Here is a 27,014-nt window from a genome sequence, read left to right as displayed (position 1 = left end):
CCCTTACTAAAATCACTACAAAACAATTTTTTTTTTTTTATTTGCCAGCAAACTTGTGCATGAGATTTGAACCATTCATTTAAAATTATAAATGAACAGTCATGATAAATTTATTACAAATAGTCTACTCCATTGCCTTTATTTTAGTTGGTTCGCAATATTTGAGATGACTCAGTCACTCGAAGGCTCTCTCTTGACTGCCAGGAGATAGGTAATGCAATCTAGAAGCTTCTTTTTTTAAAAAAATAGGTGGCTTTGAACGGCGAAATTCTTATCTTTAGAATCTTTGTCTAGCTTGTCGATCTACACATCCAGATTAGAAAAAAAAAAAAAAAAAGATATACACATTCTTTTAGCTTTTAGATGCCTTTGCCTTTTTCAACTCCTGCAGCCACGGCAGTCGTCAGTAGACTAGACATCTGTCAAGCATTGGTTGATCGCTACACAGCCACACAATAATTCAAAAAGTAAAAATGTATTTAGTACGGAAGATCCAATGATACCATGACCCTTTGAAAGAAACACTTACCTGCCACATCCATTGCGGCGGCATTGCCTATTTAATTAAAGAGGCTGCTTCTTCAAAGCTTGAGCAAATTAAATTTTCTAAGCTTTCTTGTGCGAAGCTTCGTTAGTGCTTGAAATAATGGAGGAGGAGAGAGCGGCTTGGATCCTTGCTTCTATGAAGAATCCGAATTGGCTTCGTGAATTGAGGAAAACAGAGAACCCACCAGCAAGAGCAGAGGATCTCCAATTAATTCCGGGGCTCCGCGGAGTCATCGGGCAGTGCTCTCAACGCTATGAGAAGGAGTTGACAGCCACTGATACGAAACCCGAACAGAGCAGGATTTTCATTGGGAAAGAATTTGTCAAGACCTCTCTCTTGCCGTTGCTGAATAAAGACGAACACCTTGAAGACATTGGAATTCCGGTCACCGTTTACGATCTGAAGGGTGTGGGATACAAAATGAAGTTCAAGTTGTGGTCGTCAAAGTACTATGTTCTTACAGAAGGCTGGGGGGCGTTCTGCCGTGATCATCCTGTGAAGCCGAAAGATGTCGTCAAGCTGTGGATGTTCCGCCATCGTGAAAAGGGTGAGATTTGCTTTGTCATCTTTTTTGAGAAGATGAAAAAGTAAAAGGGTACAGTTGACTGGCTTCGAAGGTGGGCACGTTGGACTTTTGATTCTATTTTTGGCATTGTATCTTGTACTTGTAGTATTTTGATGAAGGTTAATAAATAAATAAATATGGGCCTTTGTTTGAAGCTTAGCATTTAAGGGTGCCAATATGTATTCATATATTGGGTTCAAGTTATGTCGAGTTAAGGATATAAGACCATATACATCAATACTAACTCGTTCCATTTAATTAAATAATGTCAAACTCTTAATTCTAACTCATTAATTTTATATTAAATTTGTGAGCCATGATAATTTTAGATAGGTCACAAGCTTACTAGAGCATGTTTGAGATTTGAGATGAATAAACCTCTCAAATTCCCTCACCTAGGCATTCGGGCTAGTGATTTATATAATATTAGCGTGCATGAACAATCATGCACACTAGTATTATATATATATATATATATATATATATATATATTTTTTATTGTTTATATAATATTTTAATTATATTTTATAATTAAATAACACTAGCGTGCATGATTGTTTATGCACGCCAGTGTTATACAAATCATAACTAATAGAAAAAGAAATACTATAGAATTTTTTTTGGTCAAATACTATAGAATTGGATCACCTGCCCAATCAGCTAAGGTCCCTCCTCTTGAAGCCCATGCAGGCCTTTTGGACGCCAATTGGCAGCTAGCTTCTGCTGGATCCCAGGATCTTTTTGCACAAGGGATTCTCTTGTGGTTAGCCTGGGCATCACCTAGCCCATAGTCATTGTTGATTGGCCCATACTCCACAGTCGTTGACCTTTCGCCATGGAGGTTCAAAAAAATTGAGGCATACAAGGTAAAAGTCTAAATAAGGCATATTTTTTAATTTTAATATAATAACGTAATAAAGAAAGGAGCGATTTATGGGCCGATCATGAAGAATCATCCCAGGAGCATAATGGGCCTATTATGGCCTACATCAATGTTTCATGAGGAATAACTGAACATCTTGTAGAAGCCATCTAGCTGGAGTCAGCTTGTTTGATTGCAAAGCAATCCCAACGACACAAATTTTTTACAGGCACATGTTTGTATAGACACATTATGTTTTTAATAGTATGTCTTATATGTTTTTTTTTAATAACATAAAAAAACAAATGTCGCCTTTAGAAGCTAGCTTGTAAGAATTTTCTACATATCAATTTGTAGAAAATTTCTGTCCCTTCCTTGAACTTATTTGCCAGCTAAGCCGAGTTGCTTTGGTTCATTTATGCATATCTCTTGCTCAAATGGTGGGTTTGTTTCTCTTTAATAATGTATAAATCTTATATAGCCTAAGCAATGGGCCTATCTTCAAACTTTCAATAAAATCCTACAGCTTTTGCCTAAACCCAAAGCGACAAGCCTAATCCATCCTCTTTTTAAAGAAAGAACATAGTTGGAATTGTTGGGATCTGGCTGAGCATTACATGCACGGCGTATGTTTACTAAATTAACTTTTTTATTCTTTTCTGTCAAGAAATAAAGAAAAGGCCAAGCTAAGTCATTTGAGCTTAGATAGGAAAATAAATTATCACGAGTTACATTTAATGAATAACGTATACATATAAATGTGGAGTAATGGTTCCTACTACACCCTCATCACATTTTCATTTTATTGGGTTGATGTGACAATGCTCATCAACATTTGGATCATACATTGTTAAAAAAAAAATACTGAACCGTCAACTTAATAAAATGACGTATAGTATTTAGCATTACTCATAAAATGTATGGGACTAATTTCACAACTGAAATTGTTCACGTTCTCATTAAAAAAAAATGATCATAAAAGTATCCTAGTACTTAAGTCTACAATTGAATTATTTTCTTAAAATGGGTTCTTAAGGATAAATTATTTGCATGTGGTACAATAGGTATTTTATGGGTGGTCTCATCTGCTAGCAACACAAAAATAAAGAAAGGTTTTGGATACGTATTACATAGTAGGGCGGCTCAACTAATCATCTTTGGGTGATTTGACAACCCTTAAAAAGATGATCTGATTACTACTAAATCGGGCAGTTTGAGGTGGTTGAACCACATTCGGCCAGTCACCATGACCAAATGGGTGGTTCGGCAACCCCCACTAAAATCATCACAAAACATCATTTTTTTTTTTGCTAGCAAGATTGTGAGATTTGAATCGTTTATTTTATATGAATCATATGATAAATTTATTGCACGGATTCTGAATCCAGTTTTCAATATTACAAATAATCAATTCTATCGCCTATATTTCAGTTTGTTCGCAACATTTGAACTAAAAAGACGTTAAAGTCCTAATTAGAGTTTCTTATAATCACTTGTATATAGTTGGCAATAGAAAATATTTATGTTTCATTAAAAAACTTCTCTATTGTTGCAAACGGTTTATGGGTAATGTCCAAGCAAGGTCAAGAACTAACTGAGAATGCTTCTAAAAAAACTAATTAGCCTTCTAGAAAACTTTAGAGGCAGTCCAACTTTGGAGAATGATGAGGTGTTGATGGATGTCTTCAACAATTGGAGCAAAAGGCCAACATTAGAAAAAGTCTAACTTCATTAATGGCTGGAGAGAATCCCCTTAAAATATGAGTAATTGGCAGCATAAGAAAGTGCAAAATTCACTGCCAAGAGATCAGTCTTAGCTTCACCGGCGTTGACATTTAAATGAGGAAAGTTGCTGGAAACTGCCTAAATAATTTGGCCATTTAAGTCACAGATGACTGCTACTGCTACAGAAAAGAATGCCTCATTACTATGAGGCCCAACAGACAAATATAATATTATGGGGTAGGAACACAAAAATCTACCTTAACCACATCCAGCAACAGTACAACCCAAGCTGACCAACCACTTCTTATCTGCCACGGGCTACCATCCAAAATTGACAAAACCAGTCAAACACAAATAATTTGTCTATCTCTTCTAGAATTTGGATAAGAAGGAACTAAGATTTGATGCAATGAGAGCTTCACATAAGAGATTATCTGGGCTCCACTTGTTTTGATAATATGAACAAAAGGAATTCAAATTATTTGAACACACGCAGAACAAAATACAAGTTTATTGGTCTTTCAGAGTTATTTAAATTATTAATATTTAATTGCATGTTTTATTAATATTTATTTTGAATTCAATAACAGGCTAGGCCCAAAGTCGGTCAAATTACGATTAAAATCTTGTTCGTGTCTATTTAAATGTTATTTTGAGGTGTAACTTTTCTTTCTTTTTTCTTCTTGACGGGGAAACTCCGTCAAATTTCCATCCTTTTTTGAATTGGGTCTCCTTCCTTATGTTCTATTCTTCAAAATTGTCTTTGTCCTGCATCACATCACAGATAGGTGAGGTTCGAATTGCCTTTCTCACCAATAGGTCAGCCTCGTTGCAGAGAAATGAGGCAGTGTGATGTTATCTTGGCGTAAAGTATGCTCATAAAAAGGAATGTGATTTATCCATTCCATATGTGTGTACAAGGATGTTGGTGGCTCATACACGTGGAAGATGAATTTGTAACATTTGCGTGAGGTATTTGTTTCAGCACGTGATATGCGTGGAATAGGATAGCCACTAACAAGATGATGTGGCCACTCAATGATTAAGCAAATTGCAACACATTTTTGGTCTCCATTCAAATTGGAAAAATATATTCTTTGTTGAATTGTTCCTGACGGTTGAACCTGTATATTCTATTCTAGATAATATAAACCAAAAGCTAAGGAATAAGAATATGTAATTGGCTGTAATTGCAATTCGAGCGGTCTCTACTAAAAGGCCACTACGATGCCCACTTGTTTTGGACAATTCGGGATGTGAAGCTTATTTGTCTAAAGTAGGTGGCTTTCACAATTTTTTTTTTCTTAGATGAGATTGTTTGAATTAAGTGCAATTATTGTTAATTAAGCTTATGTGAGTAATTCTTCAATGCAAAAAGTTAAACTCTCGTCTTAGTACGTGTCCAATTTTATTAAAATTTTTTAAGACCACTGAATGATTTTTCATTGCGAAAAGTCGTACTCAAACTCTAATAGATTCTCTACCTTATGAAAATTTTCTTGAAACCATTTCATCGATGATAAGAGCTCACCTTTCAATAGTTGATTTAGGTGATTGTCAACCTAAAAATTTCCAAGTGTGATTAAAAAAAATTTCTCTAATGTTTGTTTCAAAAAGGAAAAAGGAAAAAGAAAAGAAAAGGTGGAAACCGTGGCTGGGTGTGTCCTCCCCCAGCCCCAGGCCCCATTCTCTTAAAACTTCCCAATCGGCAAAGAGATGGTTTTGTCAACTAAGACTTCATTATCAGGCCCCACCAGGCAATATAATTATGGTTTTTGGTGCACGAAATCGACCTTGACCACATCCCTACAACGGCACAACCCAAGCCGACTCATAACGCGGTTTCAACCACTTCTTATCTGCCACGTGCTACCTTCCAGATTGAAGAGACCGATCAAACATAACGATGGCCAACGGAACCAATTTGTCTGTCTGTCTATCTGTTTTCAAATTTGGATAAAAGAATTCCACCCTGTCCCTCTTATTTCTCTCCTTACAATATTAATATGTCCAATTAGATAAATAAATTGTTTAAATTGCAAGCAATTTGATTGGCGATTAATGGAGATTCCAATCCTATTATCCATGTGTAAAAACAGAGCTCAGATGTGACCACCACCATTGAAAAGGGGTAGTCTTGGTTTGGATTCGTCTTCCATATAATTTATTCTTTGATCTTAAAAAATTGTTTCTTTTTTGAATAAATTATATTAAGTGTAGGTTTCATTTATTTATTTTTTGTAATTGTTTACAGAAAGTTTGAAGTGGGGACAAGGACAGGGGTGGATGGTAAACTTTCAATGGGGAGTGGGTGGTTCTCTTCTGGGCTGAATCAAAGCCGCATGCACGCTTTGAATTTTTTTTCCTTTCGGTGTCAACACTTTCTGAAAGTTTGGACTTCTTCTCTGTCTACTTGTTTACTCTACTAGATGGTGCACCAATGAAAAGGGTGTTCTAAGATTTTGAATCTAGTTGGTGTAATTTGGTTGTTAATAGGGATTATTATATGACTTTTGATTTTAGGAATTAAATTAATTTTGAGCATTATATTTTCGACAATAAGGCTTTTTGTTTGAGTCTTCCAGATGAACCCGAACCAGTTGAAATTAGAGTTGATGTTGCCAAACCTTCTTGTTGCGCCGAATGTTTGAAAGCATGTTGAAAGTTCAAAGTCAAATATGAACTAACCGTGTAATTAATTAATTAATTATTTATTTATTTAAATTTTATTCCAGAAAAAAAGGAGAAAAAAACTCTCTCCTCCTTTTCTTTTGCCGTCTTCCTCTTCTGGAGTGGGTGTTGAATGAATCAGCAGAGAATCATACGTGGCAGTAGCTAAGCAACTCGTTTTGCGCCACGTGTTCCGCGCCAACGCTTTAAAACCACACGCGCCCGGGAATAGCTTCTCCCTCTTCTCCCTCTTCTCTCTTCTCCGAGACTTTGGAAAATCAGAAAGAGAATACACAGCGAAGCCAATCCACACCGACCTCTTTTTGTGCTATCTTTCTGTATCTCACACGCGCAGAACGATGCCGTTTTGCAATATTAGGACGCAACAAGCCAGCTCAGACACGAAGCTCTGCGACAATGGAGTCAAAATCTTTTACAGAACGTACGGTCACGGACCTACCAAGGTCCTCCTCATCATAGGTCACCCATCAAATTCAAATTCTTTTTTTTTTTTTTTTTGATAATTTGCTTCTATATTTTGATTCTTGAAGTGGGTTCTGATTGAATTTTTCTGGGTCGTCGGGATTGTGACGATCATTTCTCGACACTCCATTTAAACCCGCTTGTTTGGGCCAGATTGCATTTGAGCTCAGTTTTTTTTTTTCCCGAATTTTTTTGAATTGGGTGTACTTTTCTGGGTCGTTGATGGTTTCGGTGATGGACGATCAGGATTGGCAGGGACCCACGAGTCATTGGGCCCACAGATCAAGGAGCTAGTGGGGACCGATACGCCCAATGAAGATGAAACGAGGACCGGAGATTGGAGTTCCGATGACAACGAGAGTGGCGGTGGTATTGAAATATGTGCGTTTGATAACCGTGGAATGGGTCGAAGCACCGTACCCACCAAAAAATCCGAATACACGTGAGTTTTTGTTTCAGTTTCATGTAATTTGAACCTGATTTTATTTAATTTCCTTTCTGGGTTTTTAGTGAGTTCCCCATTTGAATTTGATTCTATGTGGTGTGGGTGTGTGGAAGTTCTTTAATTAATTAATTAATTTTTTTTCGCATAACTTCTTTTTTTGAATATCCAAACTTTGTTTGGTTCATTATTGTACCATACCAATTTTATTTTATTTTATTTTATTTATTTAAGTTCGTGTATTTTTTGGGGTTTATAATGTGTTTCTTTCTAATGGCTGGTCTTTGAATCACCGTTTGCATTGTGATGTGGGTGTGTGCTCTTGTTTCGATTCACGTGAATATTCTGCTAAATTTTGGTTAATTGGGTTTGTATTTTAATGGGTGCTAGGTATGTAATTGAACCCACATTTGCATGGATTTTGATTTTCTTATCTTTTTTTCTCTGCTTAATCTTTTTCATAGTACATTTATCTTTTTGCTCTGTTTTATTGTTTAACTTATAGTTTATGAATGCTTATTTCCATCATATCTACAATTGGAGAAACAAAAGCCTGTGCTTAAATGAGCTAACTAAAACTACGAGCTTAGTTGGGGTGCATTTTTCATCATCAAGAATTTAAAGTCTAAGAGGGCAGTTGAATAAGTTTTTTTTTTTTTTTTTTTTCCTAATTACTTCAGTTTCTCAGTAAGCAAACAGCTCTTTAACTAGAGGTTAGATCTTTAAACATGAAACTGAGTTTCTAATTAATGGCATGTGATTGTTGGGTGCAGAACAGAGATTATGGCAAAGGATGCAATTGCTTTGTTGGATCATTTGGGCTGGAAAAAAGCCCATGTTTTTGGACATTCAATGGGTGAGTCTCTGACCCTGAGTTTTCATGTTTAGACTTAGACTAGGTTTATCCACAGGAAACTTTCAAAGTTCCCTTGGAATGGTACATTTACGATGCATAAATTAGGTTACTACTCTAGCTGGTTTAGCTGCAATGCAGGAGATAAAAATGTTCAATTGGATGGAGTTTTAGTAAACTAAGCTCAGTTGAACAATTTAAATTGTACTTTAAGATTCTCCAAATGATTTGTAGCAGCAAGACCAGCATAAACAAATGGTCGATTTTCTTAATGTTTTGGTACCATTAATTAGATTCACGCTGCAAAAAAATATATTTTCTAAATCAAAGCATTTTTTAGATTCTTATTTTGTACTGTCAAAACAGGAGCTATGATAGCTTGCAAGTTAGCAGCATCGGTACCTGAAAGAGCTCTCTCATTGGCTTTACTTAACGTAACAGGTGGAGGTTTCGAGTGTTTTCCAAAGGTATTCTATATCTTTTGGCACCACTCCGCTAGACCATTTTTAATTCCTTTTAATCTGTAGAATATAGATATTACGTTCTTATCATATGATTACAGTTTTTTCTTTTTTTGAAATAGACATTGCAACCAACATCATGTTAAACGAATATGGCTGCATATCCATTGTTATCTATAAGTGCATAAATTTTAATATTTTCAGTTCATCATGCACAAACTATTGCATTTGAATCCATGTTGGTTTCAAACGTCGAGTTTGTCTTTGTTCAAATTTTCTCTTTACACTCATCCTAGAGGACTGCTTTGAAATGACATTAGCCGGGGACATAGAATTTGCCATATATCCGTTAAATACTTAAAGCTTCAAATGTTTATGTTTACTGATGGCTACACTCCAATCTGGGTATTGCTTATGCAATGAAAAACCAAGGTCTGGAATCAATTGACCTTTCACTGTGGAACTTCTGGAACTAGAACTGCTACTTCATGATTTGATGATCAAGTATGATTGCATACAGTTGGAATCTGTTGCACTAATGTCATAATTCATCTTATGGAACAATTTCTTTGTACACCAAAATTTCTTTAGGTTCATATAAAACTAAATGGGGGTGAATAATGAGTATTATTTCATCATAAAATCGACCATATACACCACCACTTGTCAGCTGGAGGAGATAAATTATGAGTCGGGAGGAGCAGCATTGAGGACTGTTTGATTTTGCAAGGGTTAATATATGCTCCTTTTCACTATATCATATATAGTCTCCTGCAAGACGGAGCAGAAATCAATCATGTCTAATTTCCAAAGTGAATTTTTTTGGTATCTGCGCACAGTGAACTTTAGTGGCTAGGGGAACCTACACTTTTAACTTTTTTGTTTATTCAACTTGCAAAAATATTGGTATATAAGAATTTTTAAAAATGTTAATGCGTTATTTTTGCAGTATTAAGATATAACATTATACTATTCAAGAAAGTTCTATTGGCAATTATCAGATATAATGTCAACCTTAATTGGTTTCAAATGTCCTTTCTGTCAATCTTTAGTTCTATATGCTGGTAACTTGTTAACTTCATTTTCCTTCAAGACATTGGAAGTTGTTGTGTTGTCCAACCATTAGTATTTCATTTGAAAGCACACCCTAATTTGTCCTTGTCCTTGATTGAGGAATGCCAAAATCACAACATAGCGTAATTCATCCAATCTTTTCTAAGTTATTAAGACTGAAGCTTAAATTGTGAATCCAGAACATGGTATAGGGCTTAAGCTGTGGGCATCTTTACTTTCCTTAGGTCAGTTCAATTTGGCCTTGATTCCAGCCAAGCCCACTCAAGTTGCAATTTCATGTGATATTATTATATCACCATTGTAGATACACATGAGAAATCTAATAATTATCTATGTGCAGAATGCATTATTCTGTGATAGTAGGGAAAGTGACAAAGATCTACCTCAGGGTCATTGGATAATGGGCTGTCTTTCTAAAGAAAATGGTGGGTTAAGCTCGTGACTACTGGTGAATAGCATTTTGGATAAAAGCTGAAGTTTTGAAAACAGGACACAGAAAATAAAGAATATAGTCCAGTAATATCTAGGTAGTAGGTTTTGGAGTGTAATGAAGATGGCTTGGTGTGGGAAGATTTTTTTTTTGATAAGTGGTGTGGGAAAATTTTAGGGATACAAAAATAAGATTTTTTGTATAAAGTAAAGAAATCAGTTTTGATTGTGATGTAAGTGGAGAACGAAGTATTCTGAAAGCTGAGGACAAAAGGAGAATAAGGAAACATAAGAGATATCATAGATTGAAAGAGAAAAAAGAGAAGAAGAAGAAGAAAAGAAAGAGAATAACACGACAATAGCAAAACGTAAGTTGTTAATCCGACTTGCAAATCACTATGAGAGTTACTAGGATTTATAACTCAAATCCTAAAAGCTAACTTTCATCCTTAGATCAATTAAATCCCACTGGTAAATTAACACCCTAATTGTCATAAGACCAGAATTTAAGCTACAAGCTTAAATGACTATCATGGACGGTGAACTTAATATGAAACTTATTATGTTTAATACCTAAATTTTGCAATTGAACTTATTTCTTGAAAGGATGGTCAAATTATTATTTTTTTCTTGCAGCTCGATCGACAAACATTATCCGTTGCAATCCGTTTCTTACGGGCCAAAACTCCTGAGCAACGGGCAGCTGTTGACCTGGACACCCACTACTCAAGGGTAAAAGATACTTTCAATTCTCTCTCGTTTTGCTGGATATGTATTATGGATATTTGACTGGTGAAGAAAAATGATTTATTTGGAAGCGTTCGTAATGCAATAAGAATTTGCTTGGGCTGCAGTTGTCATCTTTGCTACTTTCCATATTAAGAGTTCCCTGACTCTAACATGAATATTTTGATATTCAGTTGAAAACAATCTTGATATACATTTCACATTTTCTAAGCTCTCATTTATATTTACTGATTTTAAACTAGAAATACAATTTCATTCTTAGCTAACTCATGCAATTTCACTTTGTATATGATACGCAGGAGTATCTTGAAGAATATGTTGGACCTAACACCAGAAGAACAATCTTATATCAAGTAAGAAATGTTAAAGCTATCAATCTTGACTACCCCTTGCATGATAATTTTATTGAGAATTGAAAGTAAATAAACTGATTTTCTTTACCATAATAAATTTGCATGAAGATGGTGCTAATTTCACTTTTGGTGGATTGTTTGATTTCCCTGATCTATTGGACACATGTTAGATTTCCCTGATCTATTGGACACATGTTAGTGCAGTAAAACAACTAAATGACAACAGAATTAAGCCAGGGTAAAGTCAAATTAACCTAATCAGCTAGTTGTATAGTTTAGGCATACTGGACAAGTTTTTGTAGCCATAATCACTCTTCTGGTTTGGCATACATTCTATTTGATGACTCGCTTTTTTTCTTTGTTCTTTTTTTTTTCTCCTCTGAGCTCTATTCGCTGATGACTCAGAAATGTGTATTATCATGTCACTAAATAATGCTTACATACGTATCTTAACAACTTATAGGTTGCGTCTCAATGACTTTCCTTTACCCATTGTTGTACTTGTTTGCAAACATCACCATTGAAGTACTGAGATCAAACATAGAGTTGGACCTGGGAGTCTGGATCTGTCAGCTCCTGAAAGGACTGTCTTTTAATAGCAAATCATCCTTGACCAATTGTTCATAGACTTCAAAATAAGATGTCCCTAGCTTGACATTTGACCTGTGTGCTGCAGGAATATGTAAAAGGTATATCAGCAACTGGAATGCAGTCTAACAATGGTTTTGAGGGTCAAGTTAATGCTTGCTGGACACATAAAATGACTCGAGCAGAAATCGAAATGATCCGTTCCGCTGGAATTCTTGTTTCAGTCATTCATGGCAGGTGCGCAGCCAGATTTTCTGTAAAAGAAAAATATATATTTTGTGTGTGCTGTATCAAGAAAATATTATTCTTTTCATATGAGTACTGAGGCAAATTCAAGTTCTTAAGCTTAAAATGAGATGAATTTTAGAATATCTAACTTCTAGGTTCATTGGTACTAAACTACTAATGTCTACTCTCTGAATGTATAGGCATGATATAATTGCTCAAATATATTACGCAAGGAAACTTGCGGAGAAGCTGCAGCCTGTTGCTCGGATGGTAGAACTTCATGGAGGTCATCTAGTGAGCCATGAGAGGACCGAAGAGGTATTTTTCATCTGTAGTTGATTATATTATGATAAAGCAGGTCATGGGATTATGGCATGGTGAAAAAAAAATCTAAGTCAATAGCACTTCAATAATCCATAGAATTTAATCCCAATTCTGTTGGGATATACTTCCCATGACTTATATTGACCGTACTTGACAAGAAAAAGGGAACCTAAATACTTTACTTTCCACCCCCCCCTAAAATTACAGGTCAATCAAGCACTGCTTGAGTTGATAGAGGCATCAGAAGTGAAGAAGATGAAGCCTAGTGTTTGGACTAATATGCCAAAGAAAAGCTCTGGTAAGTATCACATATCCACCACTGAATTGTCCACCTCCTTTTTTGCGATCATGTGCTGATATGTGCTGTTCTTTCCGGCAGGGTGGATAGGGACAAGGATGGCATTAATGAGAATAAACACAGAGGGTGGAAGCAATGCCTCTCTCGTGTTTTATTACTTGCTATCAAAACTGCAGCTTTGCGTGTTGTACTTCTTTGGTCTCTTTGTTTTGGCATTCGAGTATGGTCGGAGGGTTATAACAAGTTGTAAACCGGCTAGAGTTGGAACTTCCCTTACATTAGAGAACAGTCAATGAACCATTGTTTCTTCTTACTGGTAATCCTCTGCTCCAACTTCCTCTCTTAATTTTTCCCTTGTTGAAGGCCATAAATAACAGAAGCTCAACAGTTTTTTTTTTTTTTTTTCGTTCTTGTGCAGGGTCAATTGATTTGTCACCCATTACCCTATACGAAGTCAACCAAGTGATGAATAATACACTGGATTCTTCAACAACATTTTTCAATAAGATGAGAGGCTTATGCATTCGCAACGCATCTTCAAAGCTGTTTGGAGGCACAAATGTTGGGAGATTGGAACAACCAATATTTTGAGGCAGATCCTTCTCCCCGTGCCATTGGTTCATTTTGATGATAACAAATCCCCTCTGTATCTACAACAAACTCTCTGCTCCCTACTACACCTTTCCGGGTGCAATTCAAAAGAGAAACATTTAATGGGTCTTTTTTTTTTTTTTTTTCGAATCCTTCTGCTAATTACAGAATAAATCAGTCTCGTAATCTCTACAACTACAAGTAACATGCTTTACCTGGCTACCTGGTTGATGGAACTTAAAATAAGATTAAAAGAAGGCATCAATCAAGCACTGCCAAGAGAATTAAACTAAAGGGTTCAATACTACTACCCTGCAACGTGTTATACATTAAACACTACATACACAGAATAGTCATACAACAGAAATTCACATGAGAGAGAGCGAGAAGAGAACGTGCCTGTCGCTTCTTTCTGAGAGTTGAACATCACATCCCTTGAGGCTGTTTGTGTTCTTTGCTGGAGAAGGTGGATATAAAAATGAAAAGAAGAAAGAAAAGTTGAGAGAGAGAGAGAGAATCTCGTTCAAGTGCTGAATAATATACCATCGTATCCTATGATCTACAAAGAATGACATAATGTACGAGCCTATCGGTCACCAATTATACCAAATATGCCGCGGGAATATACCAATATGCCCGCGGGACACTGCAAGCCCAGCAAGTAATCTATCCTTTCTCCTGTTTTTTAAGCTTGCGTACGAATACCGTAGTGTTTCATGGAATCATCAATCATGTTACTGGTCCAACCCCAGCCTAAGTAACCATTCATAACTTGCTCTTTCGTTTTTTTGTTTTTTTTGCTAAACAACATTTTAAATTTTCATAACTTGCTCTTTCGTTTTTTTGTTTTTTTTGCTAAACAACATTTTAAATTTTCAAGAGAAAATACATTTATTCCTTTGACTACCATTAGGGGTGACAATTCATGTTTGTATGTCAGGTTTGAGTCGTATCAAAGCATATGTATAAGACTATATAAATTAACCATAATCCAACCCATTTACACCTAAGAGAAATTATTGGTGTCAATAATTTATTTATATATTTTTTATATTCTTTTACAAATTTAATAGATTAATCATTAGATTTGTGGAGTTTATAATTGAATTTGTGTGATTCACCATTAAATTTGTGTGAGGTCTTATATAATTTCACAAATTTAATTATTGATTTATAAAATGAAATGGAAAGAATATGAGAAAAAATTGGCACCAATCATATCTCTACAGTTAATCATGAAAATGCATAATATCTACAGCTGATAATAATTCATAACAATCATGTAAGCTTGCCAGGTTTAGGTTTTATTTAATAATGTATAAAATTATATAAGTTAACCTTAATTCTATCAATTTAATTAAATGGGCTAAACCCTTCAAATCTAACACATTAATTTTGTATTGGGTTTGTGGGTTGTGACAAAAATTATCAACCCTTATGTTGCGTATTGAGTTTAAATCATGTTAAAGCATAAGTAAAAGAATATATAATGTAACTTTAATCTAATTTATTTAATTAAATAGATTATACCCATCAATTAGACAATTACAACATGCTAATTTTGTATTAAGTTCATATTGAGTTTGGGAATCGTGCTAAAAAATGTTGAAAAATTCCTTGTCCAGGACCATGGTAGAATAACCATTATCCAAACAGTCCCAGTCCCAGAATACCAAATCCCTACATCTGCGACGACGCCGTATAATTCATCTTGAACCCCTCCCATCTTTTTGGGGCAGCTCAGTTACCCACTTACCCTTCATTAAGCTCCAGTTTAATTTTAAATGGACAAAAGCCACGTGTATTGAAAAAATAAAAAAAAATCCGAAGGTTTGCCCCGAAACCCTGATTCTTTCTGGCACACAACACTTGCCGTTCACTTCTTCTGCGGAGAGTTAGAGGCCGTTGCTGCTACAGTTGCTGACATGGCAGGCCCCCAAGCCCAATGGGAGTTCAGCTGGTTACTCTCTCTCGCTCTCTTTACTCTGAATTCTTGTTCTGAATGTTTGCGATATGTAAGTCACAGTGTCAATTGGGTGATTCCGGGTTTTGCTTTTTTGGGGTTTTGTGGATGAAAGAAATTGTTTTTCAGCGTTTTCTTCAATTTATGTTCTTAAAGCTGGGATATTGATTGCCAAACCATTATGGGTATGATTCACTTTGCTCCTATGTGTGTGAATTTAACGTAAATTTGCTTGGTAGTCTAATCTGGATTGGACATAATTTTTTTTTTAATTAATATGTTTATTTGATTTCATATTAATTGAATTGTATATGTAGAAACATGAATTTGGTGTGAGAATCTCTACTGAACATAGGAAGGCAACACTTTTGCTGACAGCAACCTTTTGATGAGGTTATTCTACAGAAATTCTGATTATTACCAGGTGTTCTCACATAATATATCTAGAGAAGTGCTAGGCTTACAAACAAATTTTACAGAAAAACTTTTACAAATTGATGTAGCACAACAGGATTAGGTTTTTCAAAATTTGAACTTATTTTATATCCAATCATATTGTGCCACATCAGTTTGTAAAAGTTTTTTTGTAAAATTTGTTTGTAAGCCTAGCATTCCTCATATATCTACTACAATCACCGAAGGTTGCAACGGGGTTTGTGTTTTTTATAAGTTTTATTAGACATGGTTCCTTGTGTCAATAATTTCAGCATGAAACACGTATTCTGTTTTTGAAATTTCCTTTCACTTACTTTATTATCCGTATAGTGTGGAACGTTTATCTGTGTATTATCAGGTGTGTCCTGTTTGGTGGACATTTTCTGAATGATGTCCGAACCTCTTTGCATAACCAAGTAATATTAACATGGAAAAGAAGATGACACGGTTTTGACTATTAAAGATAATGCTTGATCCGGCTTGAAGTTCTTCATAGTTTGTAATTTGGGTTGGACATATTTCTATATGTAGCCTTCTTTGTTTATATCTATTTTTCATTTCTATGATCCAAAATTTAGTATCTCTTTGGGTGTAAATTATGTGCGCATGTGATCCCTTATTTCATTGTTGTTTATTTTTAGCTTGCGTGATTCTTGTATGTGCCCTCTATATTGGCTTATTTGTGGTTTAAGGTTGGTCGATACTGAAAAAAAGACACAAATACAAAGTCTTTCATAGTATGTCATATCTATAAATAATCGTGTGAGATATATGATTTAGTTGTTATTTGTTTTAATAAGCTGCTACAACGAGAAAAAGAACCTCCAAAATTGGTTAGGAAAGATGGGAATGCTACCATCTTTGCTCAAAAGCAGTGATTCAGTTTCAGTATCACTTTGATATATCATGTGTGCAATGACCTTAATTTTAAAACTGTGATAACATTACTTGCATAACGTAGTGAATTTGGTCTTTGTAATTTGATTCTTTTAGGATGCCATTTTTTTACTGTTGTTGGTTTCTCCGAGGCTTGGCATTATGGAGAGAAATGAAATAAAAGTCGAAGTTGTGAACATTGAGAATCCAAGAAAGAGGGGTAGTAGGGCTAACCTCCTTGCTTAGTTGAGTTGAATTTTTTTTTTAAACATAGGACTTAATAATTCTTGTCTTCCTTTTCTGTATTTGCTTATCAATTAGAAAGAAGGGCATCGGAACCTTAAGTTTCCATGCATTTGCTTACACAGAGAACTCATGTTAAACTGCTTATTTCGTTCTTCTGGTTTAATAATCAGGTCAGAACCAAAGTTAATAAATTTGGGAGCCTGGAAAAATAAAAATGTTTACCATTTAACATGGGGAAAAAGAGTTCATTCTTACTTGCACTAGCCTTAGTATTGACTATACTATGTATTCCTTGTCTTTTCTTTTCTAAACATGCTAGTTTTCAGATACGAAATATCCATCCCAGTCACTATGGGTGCTGTGAAGATTTGTTATTAGTTGCTCCATCTTAATTTCCTATTGAAGTGAGCCTAAATTTGCGCTTAAGAGAAGTTGTTGAGTAAGATGATGTGGTTAATTATATATATATATATATATATATATATATTAATTATCGTATAAATTTTATCCTTGTTTATCTTTGGTGCAAGAGTGCTGGTACGCACTCTTTGAAGGTGAGCTGCTTCTAGGCTGCAGGGTCATTCTTCTCCAATTTTTCACTTGAGTTTTTACGCATGTCATTCCTTCAGGATAGAAATACTTAGGAATTGAGGAACTAATCAGTTAAAGTGTTGTCAGGGTACTTATGAAGATTTGCAAGAATGAACCTGCCCCCTTCCTTTGGTGGGTGGGTGGGTGGCGCAGTGTGGGTTGAGATTCTTAAGATAAAATTGTAGGTACAAATCATGTAGCTAGGAGATTCTGTACCATTAGAAATGACCTAATGAATATGTAAAACGCTGAGGCCATTTTTCTATGGGGATTATGGATTCCTTTGTTCATTGGTCAAGGCATATTTACTTCTTTAACATGATGTTAAGGTTCACTTTATCTACCTTGGAGGATTTCTTTCCCAGGATGTTAATTCCAATATGAAATATTATCTGCAGTGACTTGGAAGTGGACTATGAGTCTGAGGAGAATGCTTCCATGGTCTATGCAGCATTAGCTGTTGATAAGGAGGTGATACTTCATGATGCTCAAACCTTTTTTTTTTTTTTTTATCTCTTTTCTTTGGGACAAAACTAGGTTCTTATACAATTACATTTCTGATTGCAGTTGCAGCCAGACAAAGTGAAAAGGCAGATGTCAGTGTCTAACGGAAAGCTTATAGTGTGAGCTTCCTTCCTTTAAGAATTATCAACTGAAAACATCTTCATTGAAGATTTCATTTTAAAATATGAAAATATCGAGGAGAAATAACATATTTTGTGCTAATGACTAATTTTGTAACTATTTCATGTTGCACTACAATGAATTGATTAATTTTGTGAGAAATCTATAGCAAAGAAAAAAGAAGTTGATATTCAGAAAAAATAAGCTGGATGCACGAATATATCATTTGAAAAAGCAGGGTCAAATTCAGTATGCTTGGTTGTATTAGTTGTCTGCTATATTTGTTATTTTAATTTATTAGAGCCCTATACTTCTCAAAAAAATTTAGAAGAGCCCTGTGATTATCTTACCTCACTTCCCATCTGTCTTTCTGATACAGACACTTTGAGGCTGTTGAGGCTAGATTTCTTCGTGCATCATTTAGTGCTTTTGTAGACGTCCTTACGCTAGCCACAAAAACAATTGAAGAATTTGGACAAGGAATGGAATTGTGACATCTCTTTATTATTGACCAACTAGCACTGATGATTTTCCTGTAAAATTGATCAATATTTGGTGTTTGTGATGTCTTCTTAAACCTTGGGCAGTAGTTAGACTCTTTGGTTATGATTTATGAAAATGCCCATTTGATGTAAGATGCAGTAGTATTGTGTTTTACTTTTGAGTGATAATCAGCTGTTGAAGATTTCTTGAAGCATGAACTAGCTATAACACGTACAGACTTTGATCTTTGTCAAAGTAGGGAGGGAATAAGGAAAAGACAGTTTGATTTCTGAGGAATGCTGGAGATACCCGGATGAGAGTTTATTTAAAAATTACTGAAATTTCTGTTCTCTTGATTTTGTATGCTATAGAGAAACTGAGGCACTCAGCCTGAATGGCATTGCTTCAGATGATTGTAGAATCTGGTTTGCTAGGTAATAAAATCCACAGCTCAACTCTACCCGGATCTGGATCATTTGTTAACAATTTGGACAATAAATATGAGAAAATCTGTATAGGGTCCACTTGCCCAAGTAGGTGGGTGAGTGTAGGCCAAAATTTGTTTGGACATGTTAGATTTATATTAGCTCGCTTTTATATTTGCTGTTTAAATTACTAGTAATTTGAGAAGAAAAATTGATGGAGATTTTTATCCGACTTTACTGGCAATTATTTATTTTCCTTCGAGACAATCTCCTGCTTGTGGGATCTGCCACAATGATTCAATTAAACCCAAGTCCAAAAATTCTTTTAAGTAAGAATCGATGTTCATCACTTATTAAATGAATAGATATATAATTAATAAAATTCCAAAGAAAGGGGTTGCCCTTTTAATTAAGAAAAGAAAAGCATAAACGTTTTATTATGCTTTTAACAGGAGTTGTGCCAAGTGCAATTTCATACATCAAACCGGTCGACAAGCTTACATGTATCCTCTCTAACTAAAGTCATCTGAAATTTCTATAATTGCCTTAAAAACAAAAACAAAAATTACATTAATAACTTTTTTTTTTTAAAAAAAAAAAAAAAAGGCCTGGGGGTGGTGCCTCCACCCCTATCAGGACGAGGTGCCCTGTGCCCACCAACAAAAGAGGGGTAGAGGCTGCTGCTCCTTCATTAAGGGCGACTTGTTTTCAACAAAATGCCCTGTGCCCACCAACAAAAGAGGGGTAGAGGCTGCTGCTCCTTCATTAAGGGCGACTTTTTTTCAACAATATATATATATATATATATATATATATATATATATATATATATATATATTTCTTTTTTGGGTAAATGGGAAAGTTTCAAATGAATTCTGTTAAAAAAACACGTGGAAGCCTGTTGGTGGATCTAATATGCAAAATTACACGTGGCAAAATTACTTGAAAGTAACAACTTGACAAGTTACCCTTCTGGAAATGGAATTGGATTGTGATATTCTTCCAACTAGGTATATATTTATTGGAGCTGAGAAATGTATTTCTTTTTTATAAGCTAAGAAATGCAAATTTAATCTGTATAATAGCGCACTCAAGAACTAATCTAACCATACACGAGAAATAATATTTGGTAGATTCTCATACGAGAAATAATATTTAATAGATTCTCATGCGATTGTCATACAACTATGATGATATAAAAGTGAATATCAACCAATGAAAAAACTTCAAACATAACAAAAAGGACAAACCTTCCTTAAAATCAATATATGATTGTGCTCCACATTATACATTTTCAATATAAAAAAATACCATACATAATATGGCTGACGAAATACATTACTGTAAAATAACTAAGAATGATACATATTATCATTTAAATTTCTTTAGGGTTCCAAAGAAAAGGGGAAGAAACAAAAAAAGAGAAAATACTTTTACTGTATAAATCTACCACTCAGAAGGAAAAGATACAAAAGGAGTATCAAAGAAAAGGGCAAAACTGAAAACAAAAGTCCAGAGCCCTAGCCCTGCTCCCATGGCTTCCTTCTCAGTCCATTGTATTCCATTTTTTCAGTATTCATCCAAGTAAGTGTATAGCATGTCATCTTTCTTAGACTTGCGTCGGCTAAGCAAGGCTTTCAGGAGACGTTTACTTTTGCTAGGGTATTGTTCAACCTCTTTGCCATTTTCTCTTTCCGCAGGTAATCGCATCGAAGCGGATTTTCGAGGCTCTGAAGGGTACTGATACAATTACAAAAAATTAAAACTTTTTAGTTTGCTGTAAAAGAGGAGATAATTTTTCCCTTCTTTTTCTTGGTGGGGAGGGGAAGAAGTTGCAGGGACTTATGGATTACTGAAAAGATAGGAACATTTCAGACTGTCAGTAAAATGTCAAACAATTATGTACTCACCCGTCTTCTTCCATTAAGATTTGGAGTGGTCGGCCTACTTGAGTTTGGTGTAGTTGGCCGAGTTGAGTTTGGGGTCACTGACCTATTTGAAAGAGATCCGGAACGTAAAAGTGGAAACCGATATGGTGAAACTGTTCGCTTCTCTGATTTGTAGGTAAACATCATTAGTAGAATGATATTACAAGAATATTTAGAGGGGAAAAAAAAGTACAAAAAAAATACATTAATATGTCATAGTTCATTCATACATACCTAATTCTTTTTTGGGCATGGTAGAAGTGAAGGAAAAAATTGCTGATCGTTGGGAAGGACGTGCAGAAGGTGAAGGTGAACGCCCTCTACTGCATGAAACATAACCTAGATTATTGTGATCCTCATAACAAAATGAATCAGGTCACCAGATTTATGCATAGCAATATATAACATTAGTATATACCTGACCATGGATGGTGGGGTTTCTCTAATTGTAGCTCGAACAGCTTTGAAAATCAATCAGATTACAAAAAGAATTATTATGTTAGTCTTGACCATGATATATGAAATGAAATAGAACAGGAGATAAAGAATGCTACCATTCCTAAATTGATGCCATTCATCTTCATCATCTAGGCTGCAACCCTTGGTATGATTCGCACCATGCATGGTCTCCCCAGCTGAAATGAATTCGGGTGATAGTAAGCATCCAAGATCCATTGTTTCCAAATTTCTAAAGAACAGATGATAAAAATAAAAAATAATAATAAAAGAAAAAAAAAAAGAAAAAAAGAAAAAAGGAGAAGTATATATTTGCCTGGCAAGATGTAGCGCTTGTGGTACTTAGGAGTATTTATCACCAGTGACTGTTGGGAAAGGCCCTCGTGATCAATATAAGCTTGGCATGTCCGCAATCTCTAACATACCACATCAAAGCAACAATGAAAGTGAATATTGCGCATTTTGCTTGCTTTAGAGTGAGAAGTACATGGCAAGTGACACAAATGGTGTATAGTATGGGGCAATCATCAACTCACTAATGTCTAGTAATGACAGTATTGATATGGGAAACAAATATTACTAAATGGTTTATACAAGGCGTATTTTTGGGTAACATTCATTAATAACTTGTCTCTCAAATCCCACATCTGAGGGTTGCTGTCAATATTTTGGTAAGAGAACCAACAGCAGAGCCCCAATATCCAAATATAATGGTAATTGGCCATATGTTTAAACAACATTCTATCCAGGTCAAGTAGGGAAAAAAAAAAAAAAAGGCTTGGTAGCTGTATTTAATTTAGGTAATGGTTGGACTATTTGCAAACAGGGTTAATGGTCATATTCAGTATGCGTAGGCTGACACTGCAAGGACAATGCCTTCAACTTTTATTTTTTTATTTTATTTTTTAAAAAAAGGCTTTTTAAATGAAATGGTGTATCTTTACTTAGTACAATGTGCAGAACTCTTTCTAACTTTCAAAGCAAGAAGCAGCTATTTGACAATCTGTGCCAGCCTGGTGTCATAGTGTCACTTATATGCTTTTCAGCCCCTATCATCTAAAGCAACTCACTCTTGCTATCTCCACCAGAGAAAATGGTCACTTCAAACCATGAAAATTCTTGTATTCATTTCTGTTCTTTCCTTGTAATTATATTCAAGGTATCCTAATATCATATTTTGTGCATTGAAACAACTTATATTTTCTGGTACTTAGACTTATAATTCAGATAGACAAGTATATAGTAGGATAGCAATGTAAATTTCCTAGAGCAGTTACTGAACCAGAACATCAAGAAAATTTTATGTTTGTTATGATATGTCACTTCACTTAATGTGGTGCAAGAGCCCCTTGACAAATAATTCATTTCCTTTATTTTAGAAATGTAGAAAACATGAATCTCCCAAAGGAAACAACTTCCCTTTGCCAAATCCAAGGCTTTGCCAAAGCTAAACACTGACTTAGAATGTATGTAAACTGTTGGTTGGGCTGTTTTAGTCTTCTAAACTGACTTCTTTTACTGGATTTCTAACTCACATGATTGGGTTCAAACTTCCTAAAATAGAAACTGCCTTTTTACTAAGGAATAGCTGAAGTAGGCAACATAAGAAAAGAGCCAATTTACGAGATCCTCCTTCAATACAAATGGGAACTAAAATCTTCCACTAAAGGCCAGCAAAATCAATTTCCACTCAGCTTTAGAAATCAAAACTCATCATTCCCAGTATCTTCAAAATAAACTCAAGGTAAAATTCATAGATCTTTACCTTAATGATTGCGAATGAGCACCCCTACCACAAATGTCTATACAATGTTTTTTAAAGATATCTAACTGATTAAAGAAACAAATCCAAGCTCACCTGTTCAATGCAAGATACACGGAGATCCGTTCCAGAAACTTCATCAACCTTCTCATCCAAGAGATCATTAACCTTATATGTAACAGAACCCAAATGGTCCACAGTATTTACAAGAGCCTTAATGGCATAATCTTTTAATGTTTCTACCACTCTGCATATATAGGAGGATGTTTCTTTCAGAAAAGATATTAACAGGAAAAGAATAGAAAGGAAATGCCAGTTGAAAACACCAGAAGTAATGAATCAGATTGACTTACATCTGTTTTTGGTCATCATTGGTGTATGATAGTTCAAAATACTCGGCTGCTGAGTATAACTGTGTTCTCAAATTTTTCAGATCCTGAATTACAATGTGCTATAAGAAAATATAGTTGCAAAAATAAAACTTTAAGAAGCATGAGTTCATGAACTTCAAATTTCTGGTAAGGCATAAAAAATTGCTGCAAATTCATTTCCCCTACAGACTAAAGGGGTGCACGAAAATTCCAGTTTTTGAAGTTAAAGGAAGATCATAAAGCTAAATGGATTTAATTTGCAAGGAGTACCTTGAGACTGTCAGAGAAAAGCAAGCTCTGCTGCATGGAAACCTCATCAAAGTTAGATGATTCATGTGGAATGGGCAGTGTAGAAGATGCAGTCATCGTCCCCATGAAAGAGAAATTGGGGCTCAGAGTTCCTTATCCTGCAACAACCAAGATGACCATTTTAGTATCAAAGTATTACAAAAATGGCAACAATTACATGGAAAAGCAAGAGCTAGAAAAGAAACCATTCCAGTTTTGAACTTCAACAAATTGTAGTCTCTTAATTCTGAGAAGAAAAAAAAACTGCTGCTTCTAAGAGCCCGACTTCATAAAAGCATTAAAATCCTGAGAATTTATATTACAAAACCCCAATAAAATCAATGATTAAAGCAGCAAATGTGGCAGTGCGTATGGGGCGGAGAGAGAGAGTTTGCAGCCAAAATCAAAACCCCATTCAACCCTAAGAATAATTAATACAGATAAAAAAAGAGCCCCCTAAAAGGATCACAGAGAAAGAGGTGGGGGAGTTCACAATTGACTGTCAATAAAATACCAGAAGGCTGTATTTTAATGAAACATTTCGCTGTATCTGAGATAATAGAAGAAAATCCAACAGCATAAAACAGGTAGTGCTTTGCCACAACTCTGCAACTATCCCACAGACTAATAAACTAAACACCAATATTCCATACCATCGCAAAAAGCGCATTTTGTCTGAATCTTCACCAATACTCTTGTAGTACTCATATTAAAAAAGAAACCCACATAAAGTACATGACAACCAATCCTTAAAAACCTCAAAAGCTGGAAAATTTCAAAACCCTCTTTCCAATTGTTGAGAGAACTGGAGAAAAAAAAAAAAAAAAAAAAAAAAAATCTCATACAAAATGAAAAATTGATGTGCTAGGCTTGGGCCACTATCTATTCCTTTCTCATGTTTTCCCAGCAACCAACCAGAAATACAACAAAATGAAAACCAAGTGCATAAGAGAAAATGAACAGACTAACCGGGGGTTTCTTGCACCAAACTTCCTCTTCTACTGCAGCTGCTGAGAGTCTCAAGACTATAACACAAAAAACCTACTTCCAGTTCAAAGCTATAAACGTAAACCCACTTCAATTTTCAAACTTTGGGGGCCAAACGTAAAACCCAAATGGTGAAGGCGCCTACATAAATAGGCCACTCTTTCGACAGTGACAAATGTGGTTTGGTATGAGATTTTGACTACACTAAGGAAAACGACATGTTTAAATTGTGTCTGTAACAGAAAATGCAAAGCCTTGCAGACACAGAGAGAGAGAGAGGGAAAGTGAGAGGAAGTTGAAGGGAGGGACAGGCATCGAGGAGCGCACGTCGGTAAAGGCAGGGAATCCGGAGCACTTGCCAAAAGTCTGCCCCTTTTGGAAGCAAAAACTGGTCTCTCTTGCAAGCTTACTTCCCTCATCATTGCCATCTGGTGGGTCCTTTTTTTTTTTTTTCCTTTGTATTGTGGGTCCCCTAATTCTATCAGCTGAGACTGAGCTACACAGAGAATACTGTTAGGTTACGTCCCAACAAAAAGAAATATTTGTTTGATTCTTCGACGCCTAATCTCTTTATTGGGTCTCCCACATGTTGTGGCGGGGCTTATCTTGATAATGGATTTTTTTTTTTTGAAGTGATCTTGATAATGGATTTGGTTTCGAACACTTTACTTTTCTTGTTTTCTTAAAATCAAAGCAACCAAAAAAAGAAATTGGCTTAGGTATTGTAAGAAAAATTGCAAGATGTTTATTGTAATTTTTTCACCAATTCAGATTTAATTTTTATTTTTCACGGAAAAGAGAAAGATTGAAATTAGATATGGACTTTTGATAAAACTACAAAAAAAAAAAAATGTAATAATTTTTTTTTATGTACTTACTACAAAACAGATCCAATTTTTTTTTTTTTTTCCTATTCAATCCAAAAAATATTTCTCCTATAGGAATGCTAACCTTACAGATAAATTTTACAAAAAAACTTTTACAATATGATATGGCACAACATGATTGAAAATTAGATAAATTTAACTTTTGAAAAACTCAATCATATTGTGTCATATTATATCGTAAATATAAAATTTATTTGTAAGCCTAACATTTTTCTTTTTCTTAGTACAACACAAGGGTTTGTTTATTAATGTGTTTTTTGTTTTTGTTTCAAAAAAAATATTCTTATGCAAAATCATACTCGGAGTGAAATGGCATGTCATGTCAACTAAAAGAAACTAATGCTACATACTACATTATTATTTTACTAGGCTAGTGTGATAATACCTATATGCTATTATATTTTTATTTTTTATCAAAAGCTTATTCAAAGGCTGATTGACATTATTATATCAGCTTGCTGAGATAAGGGTGTATTGAGAGTATAATATGTAGCATTACTCATTAAAAAATTGTCATGTGATCTTTTTGCTTATTATACTAATGGATAGTATCTTTCTAATTCAATATATTAAATTTATATTTATCCATAAAATATGTAATTTTCACAATCATTTTCAATTTAATTAATATAGGATCTAACATGTAAGAATCATATATTTTAAATACAAATGTCAATTTATTAGACTGATTTAAAGGAAAGAGAACAAGTTTATTTTTTTAAAAAAAAAGAATCTCCAAACTTGATAGAAACATTTCTAAATTACCATCATTTAAATTGTTTAGGATTAGAGATGATGTTGAACATAGTTACATATCTAGGATGCCACATTTGGGAAGTAAACAAAAAGGGGTGTGGTTTTACAAAGTGCTACCGACCACATATGACCATTTCCATGTGCTTACTACTGTAGTCAATTCTTTTCAGTCCCTTTATTGGGTCCCATCTCTTTCCTTTTCCACTTATTACGGGGAAGACGATAGGTTGATTTTGGCCGTCAGATTTAATGCAAGAATTATCAGTTTTTTGGGGCAAGTGTGGTGAGGGATAAGCTAGCCCCACGCGCATTATATGCGACTTAGCTACTCACAGTCCGACCCCGCACTCTCCAGATCCGCGCCCTTCCAAGGCACGCGAGGTCGATAGCGACGGCACCTTCTTAAACTCCATTCCATGTAAATCCACGCGCCGCTCCAAGAGCGCCACAAAAAATAAATAAACAATAGAATTATTAGGAAGACATTTTTTTTGATTACTATTATATATATAGTATTGACTTGGTTGTTCCAATTAGCTTTTAAAAATGTTGGTTAACATTGATATGTTAATAAAATGAGATAATAATAAAATAAAAGTTTGGTTTCTAGTCTTACTCATTGAAAACGTCACTCCATTTGTCTCGCAAAACCATCTTCAATTGTAAGTTGATTCCTAAAATTGGCCTATACTTGTC

The 27,014-nt window shown here is 34.9% G+C and overlaps 4 protein-coding genes across 7 annotated transcripts; 3 read left to right on the top strand and 1 right to left on the bottom strand.

Moving 5' to 3' along the window:
- Window positions 1-646: 646 nt before the first annotated feature.
- Window positions 647-1,138, top strand: LOC132167235 (putative B3 domain-containing protein At4g03160). The gene has a single exon (XM_059578144.2). The coding sequence runs from the start codon at window positions 647-649 to the stop codon at window positions 1,136-1,138; it is 492 nt and encodes a 163-aa protein (XP_059434127.2).
- A 5,292-nt stretch (window positions 1,139-6,430) lies between these two features.
- Window positions 6,431-13,361, top strand: LOC132173844 (alpha/beta-Hydrolases superfamily protein). 2 transcript variants are annotated; one of them, XM_059585487.2, is made up of 11 exons: window positions 6,431-6,849; window positions 7,099-7,294; window positions 8,068-8,150; window positions 8,514-8,614; window positions 10,748-10,843; window positions 11,158-11,211; window positions 11,888-12,036; window positions 12,228-12,345; window positions 12,559-12,649; window positions 12,731-12,965; window positions 13,068-13,361. In XM_059585487.2, the coding sequence occupies exons 1-10, from the start codon at window positions 6,729-6,731 to the stop codon at window positions 12,943-12,945; spliced, it is 1,224 nt and encodes a 407-aa protein (XP_059441470.2). In that variant the 5' UTR covers window positions 6,431-6,728; the 3' UTR covers window positions 12,946-12,965; window positions 13,068-13,361. The 2 variants fall into 2 exon arrangements, with proteins under 2 accessions (XP_059441470.2, XP_059441477.2); XM_059585494.2 differs by having other exon boundaries at window positions 6,759-6,849; window positions 8,073-8,150.
- A 1,691-nt stretch (window positions 13,362-15,052) lies between these two features.
- LOC132167601 (transcription factor) lies at window positions 15,053-18,755 on the top strand. The gene is made up of 4 exons (XM_059578610.2): window positions 15,053-15,200; window positions 17,750-17,822; window positions 17,919-17,974; window positions 18,355-18,755. The coding sequence occupies exons 1-4, from the start codon at window positions 15,166-15,168 to the stop codon at window positions 18,467-18,469; spliced, it is 279 nt and encodes a 92-aa protein (XP_059434593.1). The 5' UTR covers window positions 15,053-15,165; the 3' UTR covers window positions 18,470-18,755.
- Window positions 18,756-20,116: 1,361 nt separating this feature from the next.
- ABIL2 (ABL interactor-like protein 2) lies at window positions 20,117-25,059 on the bottom strand. Of its 3 annotated transcripts, none has more exons than XM_059578413.2 (10): window positions 24,658-25,059; window positions 23,671-23,807; window positions 23,383-23,480; window positions 23,126-23,276; window positions 21,584-21,683; window positions 21,366-21,446; window positions 21,230-21,272; window positions 21,046-21,134; window positions 20,794-20,936; window positions 20,117-20,623 (listed from the first exon to the last, which is right to left on the bottom strand). In XM_059578413.2, the coding sequence occupies exons 2-10, from the start codon at window positions 23,773-23,775 to the stop codon at window positions 20,453-20,455; spliced, it is 981 nt and encodes a 326-aa protein (XP_059434396.2). In that variant the 5' UTR covers window positions 23,776-23,807; window positions 24,658-25,059; the 3' UTR covers window positions 20,117-20,452. The 3 variants fall into 3 exon arrangements, with proteins under 3 accessions (XP_059434396.2, XP_059434397.2, XP_059434398.2); XM_059578414.2 differs by having other exon boundaries at window positions 21,046-21,131; XM_059578415.2 differs by having other exon boundaries at window positions 23,383-23,465; window positions 24,658-25,058.
- Between the last annotated feature and the right edge of the window lie 1,955 nt (window positions 25,060-27,014).

This window comes from Corylus avellana, chromosome 2 (genome assembly GCF_965113065.1).
Source record: "Corylus avellana chromosome 2, dhCorAvel1.hap1.2, whole genome shotgun sequence".
Taxonomy (NCBI): Eukaryota; Viridiplantae; Streptophyta; class Magnoliopsida; order Fagales; family Betulaceae; genus Corylus; species Corylus avellana.
The sequence above is the reverse complement of the archived record's forward strand: the minus strand, read 5'-3'. Positions and strand labels throughout refer to the sequence as shown.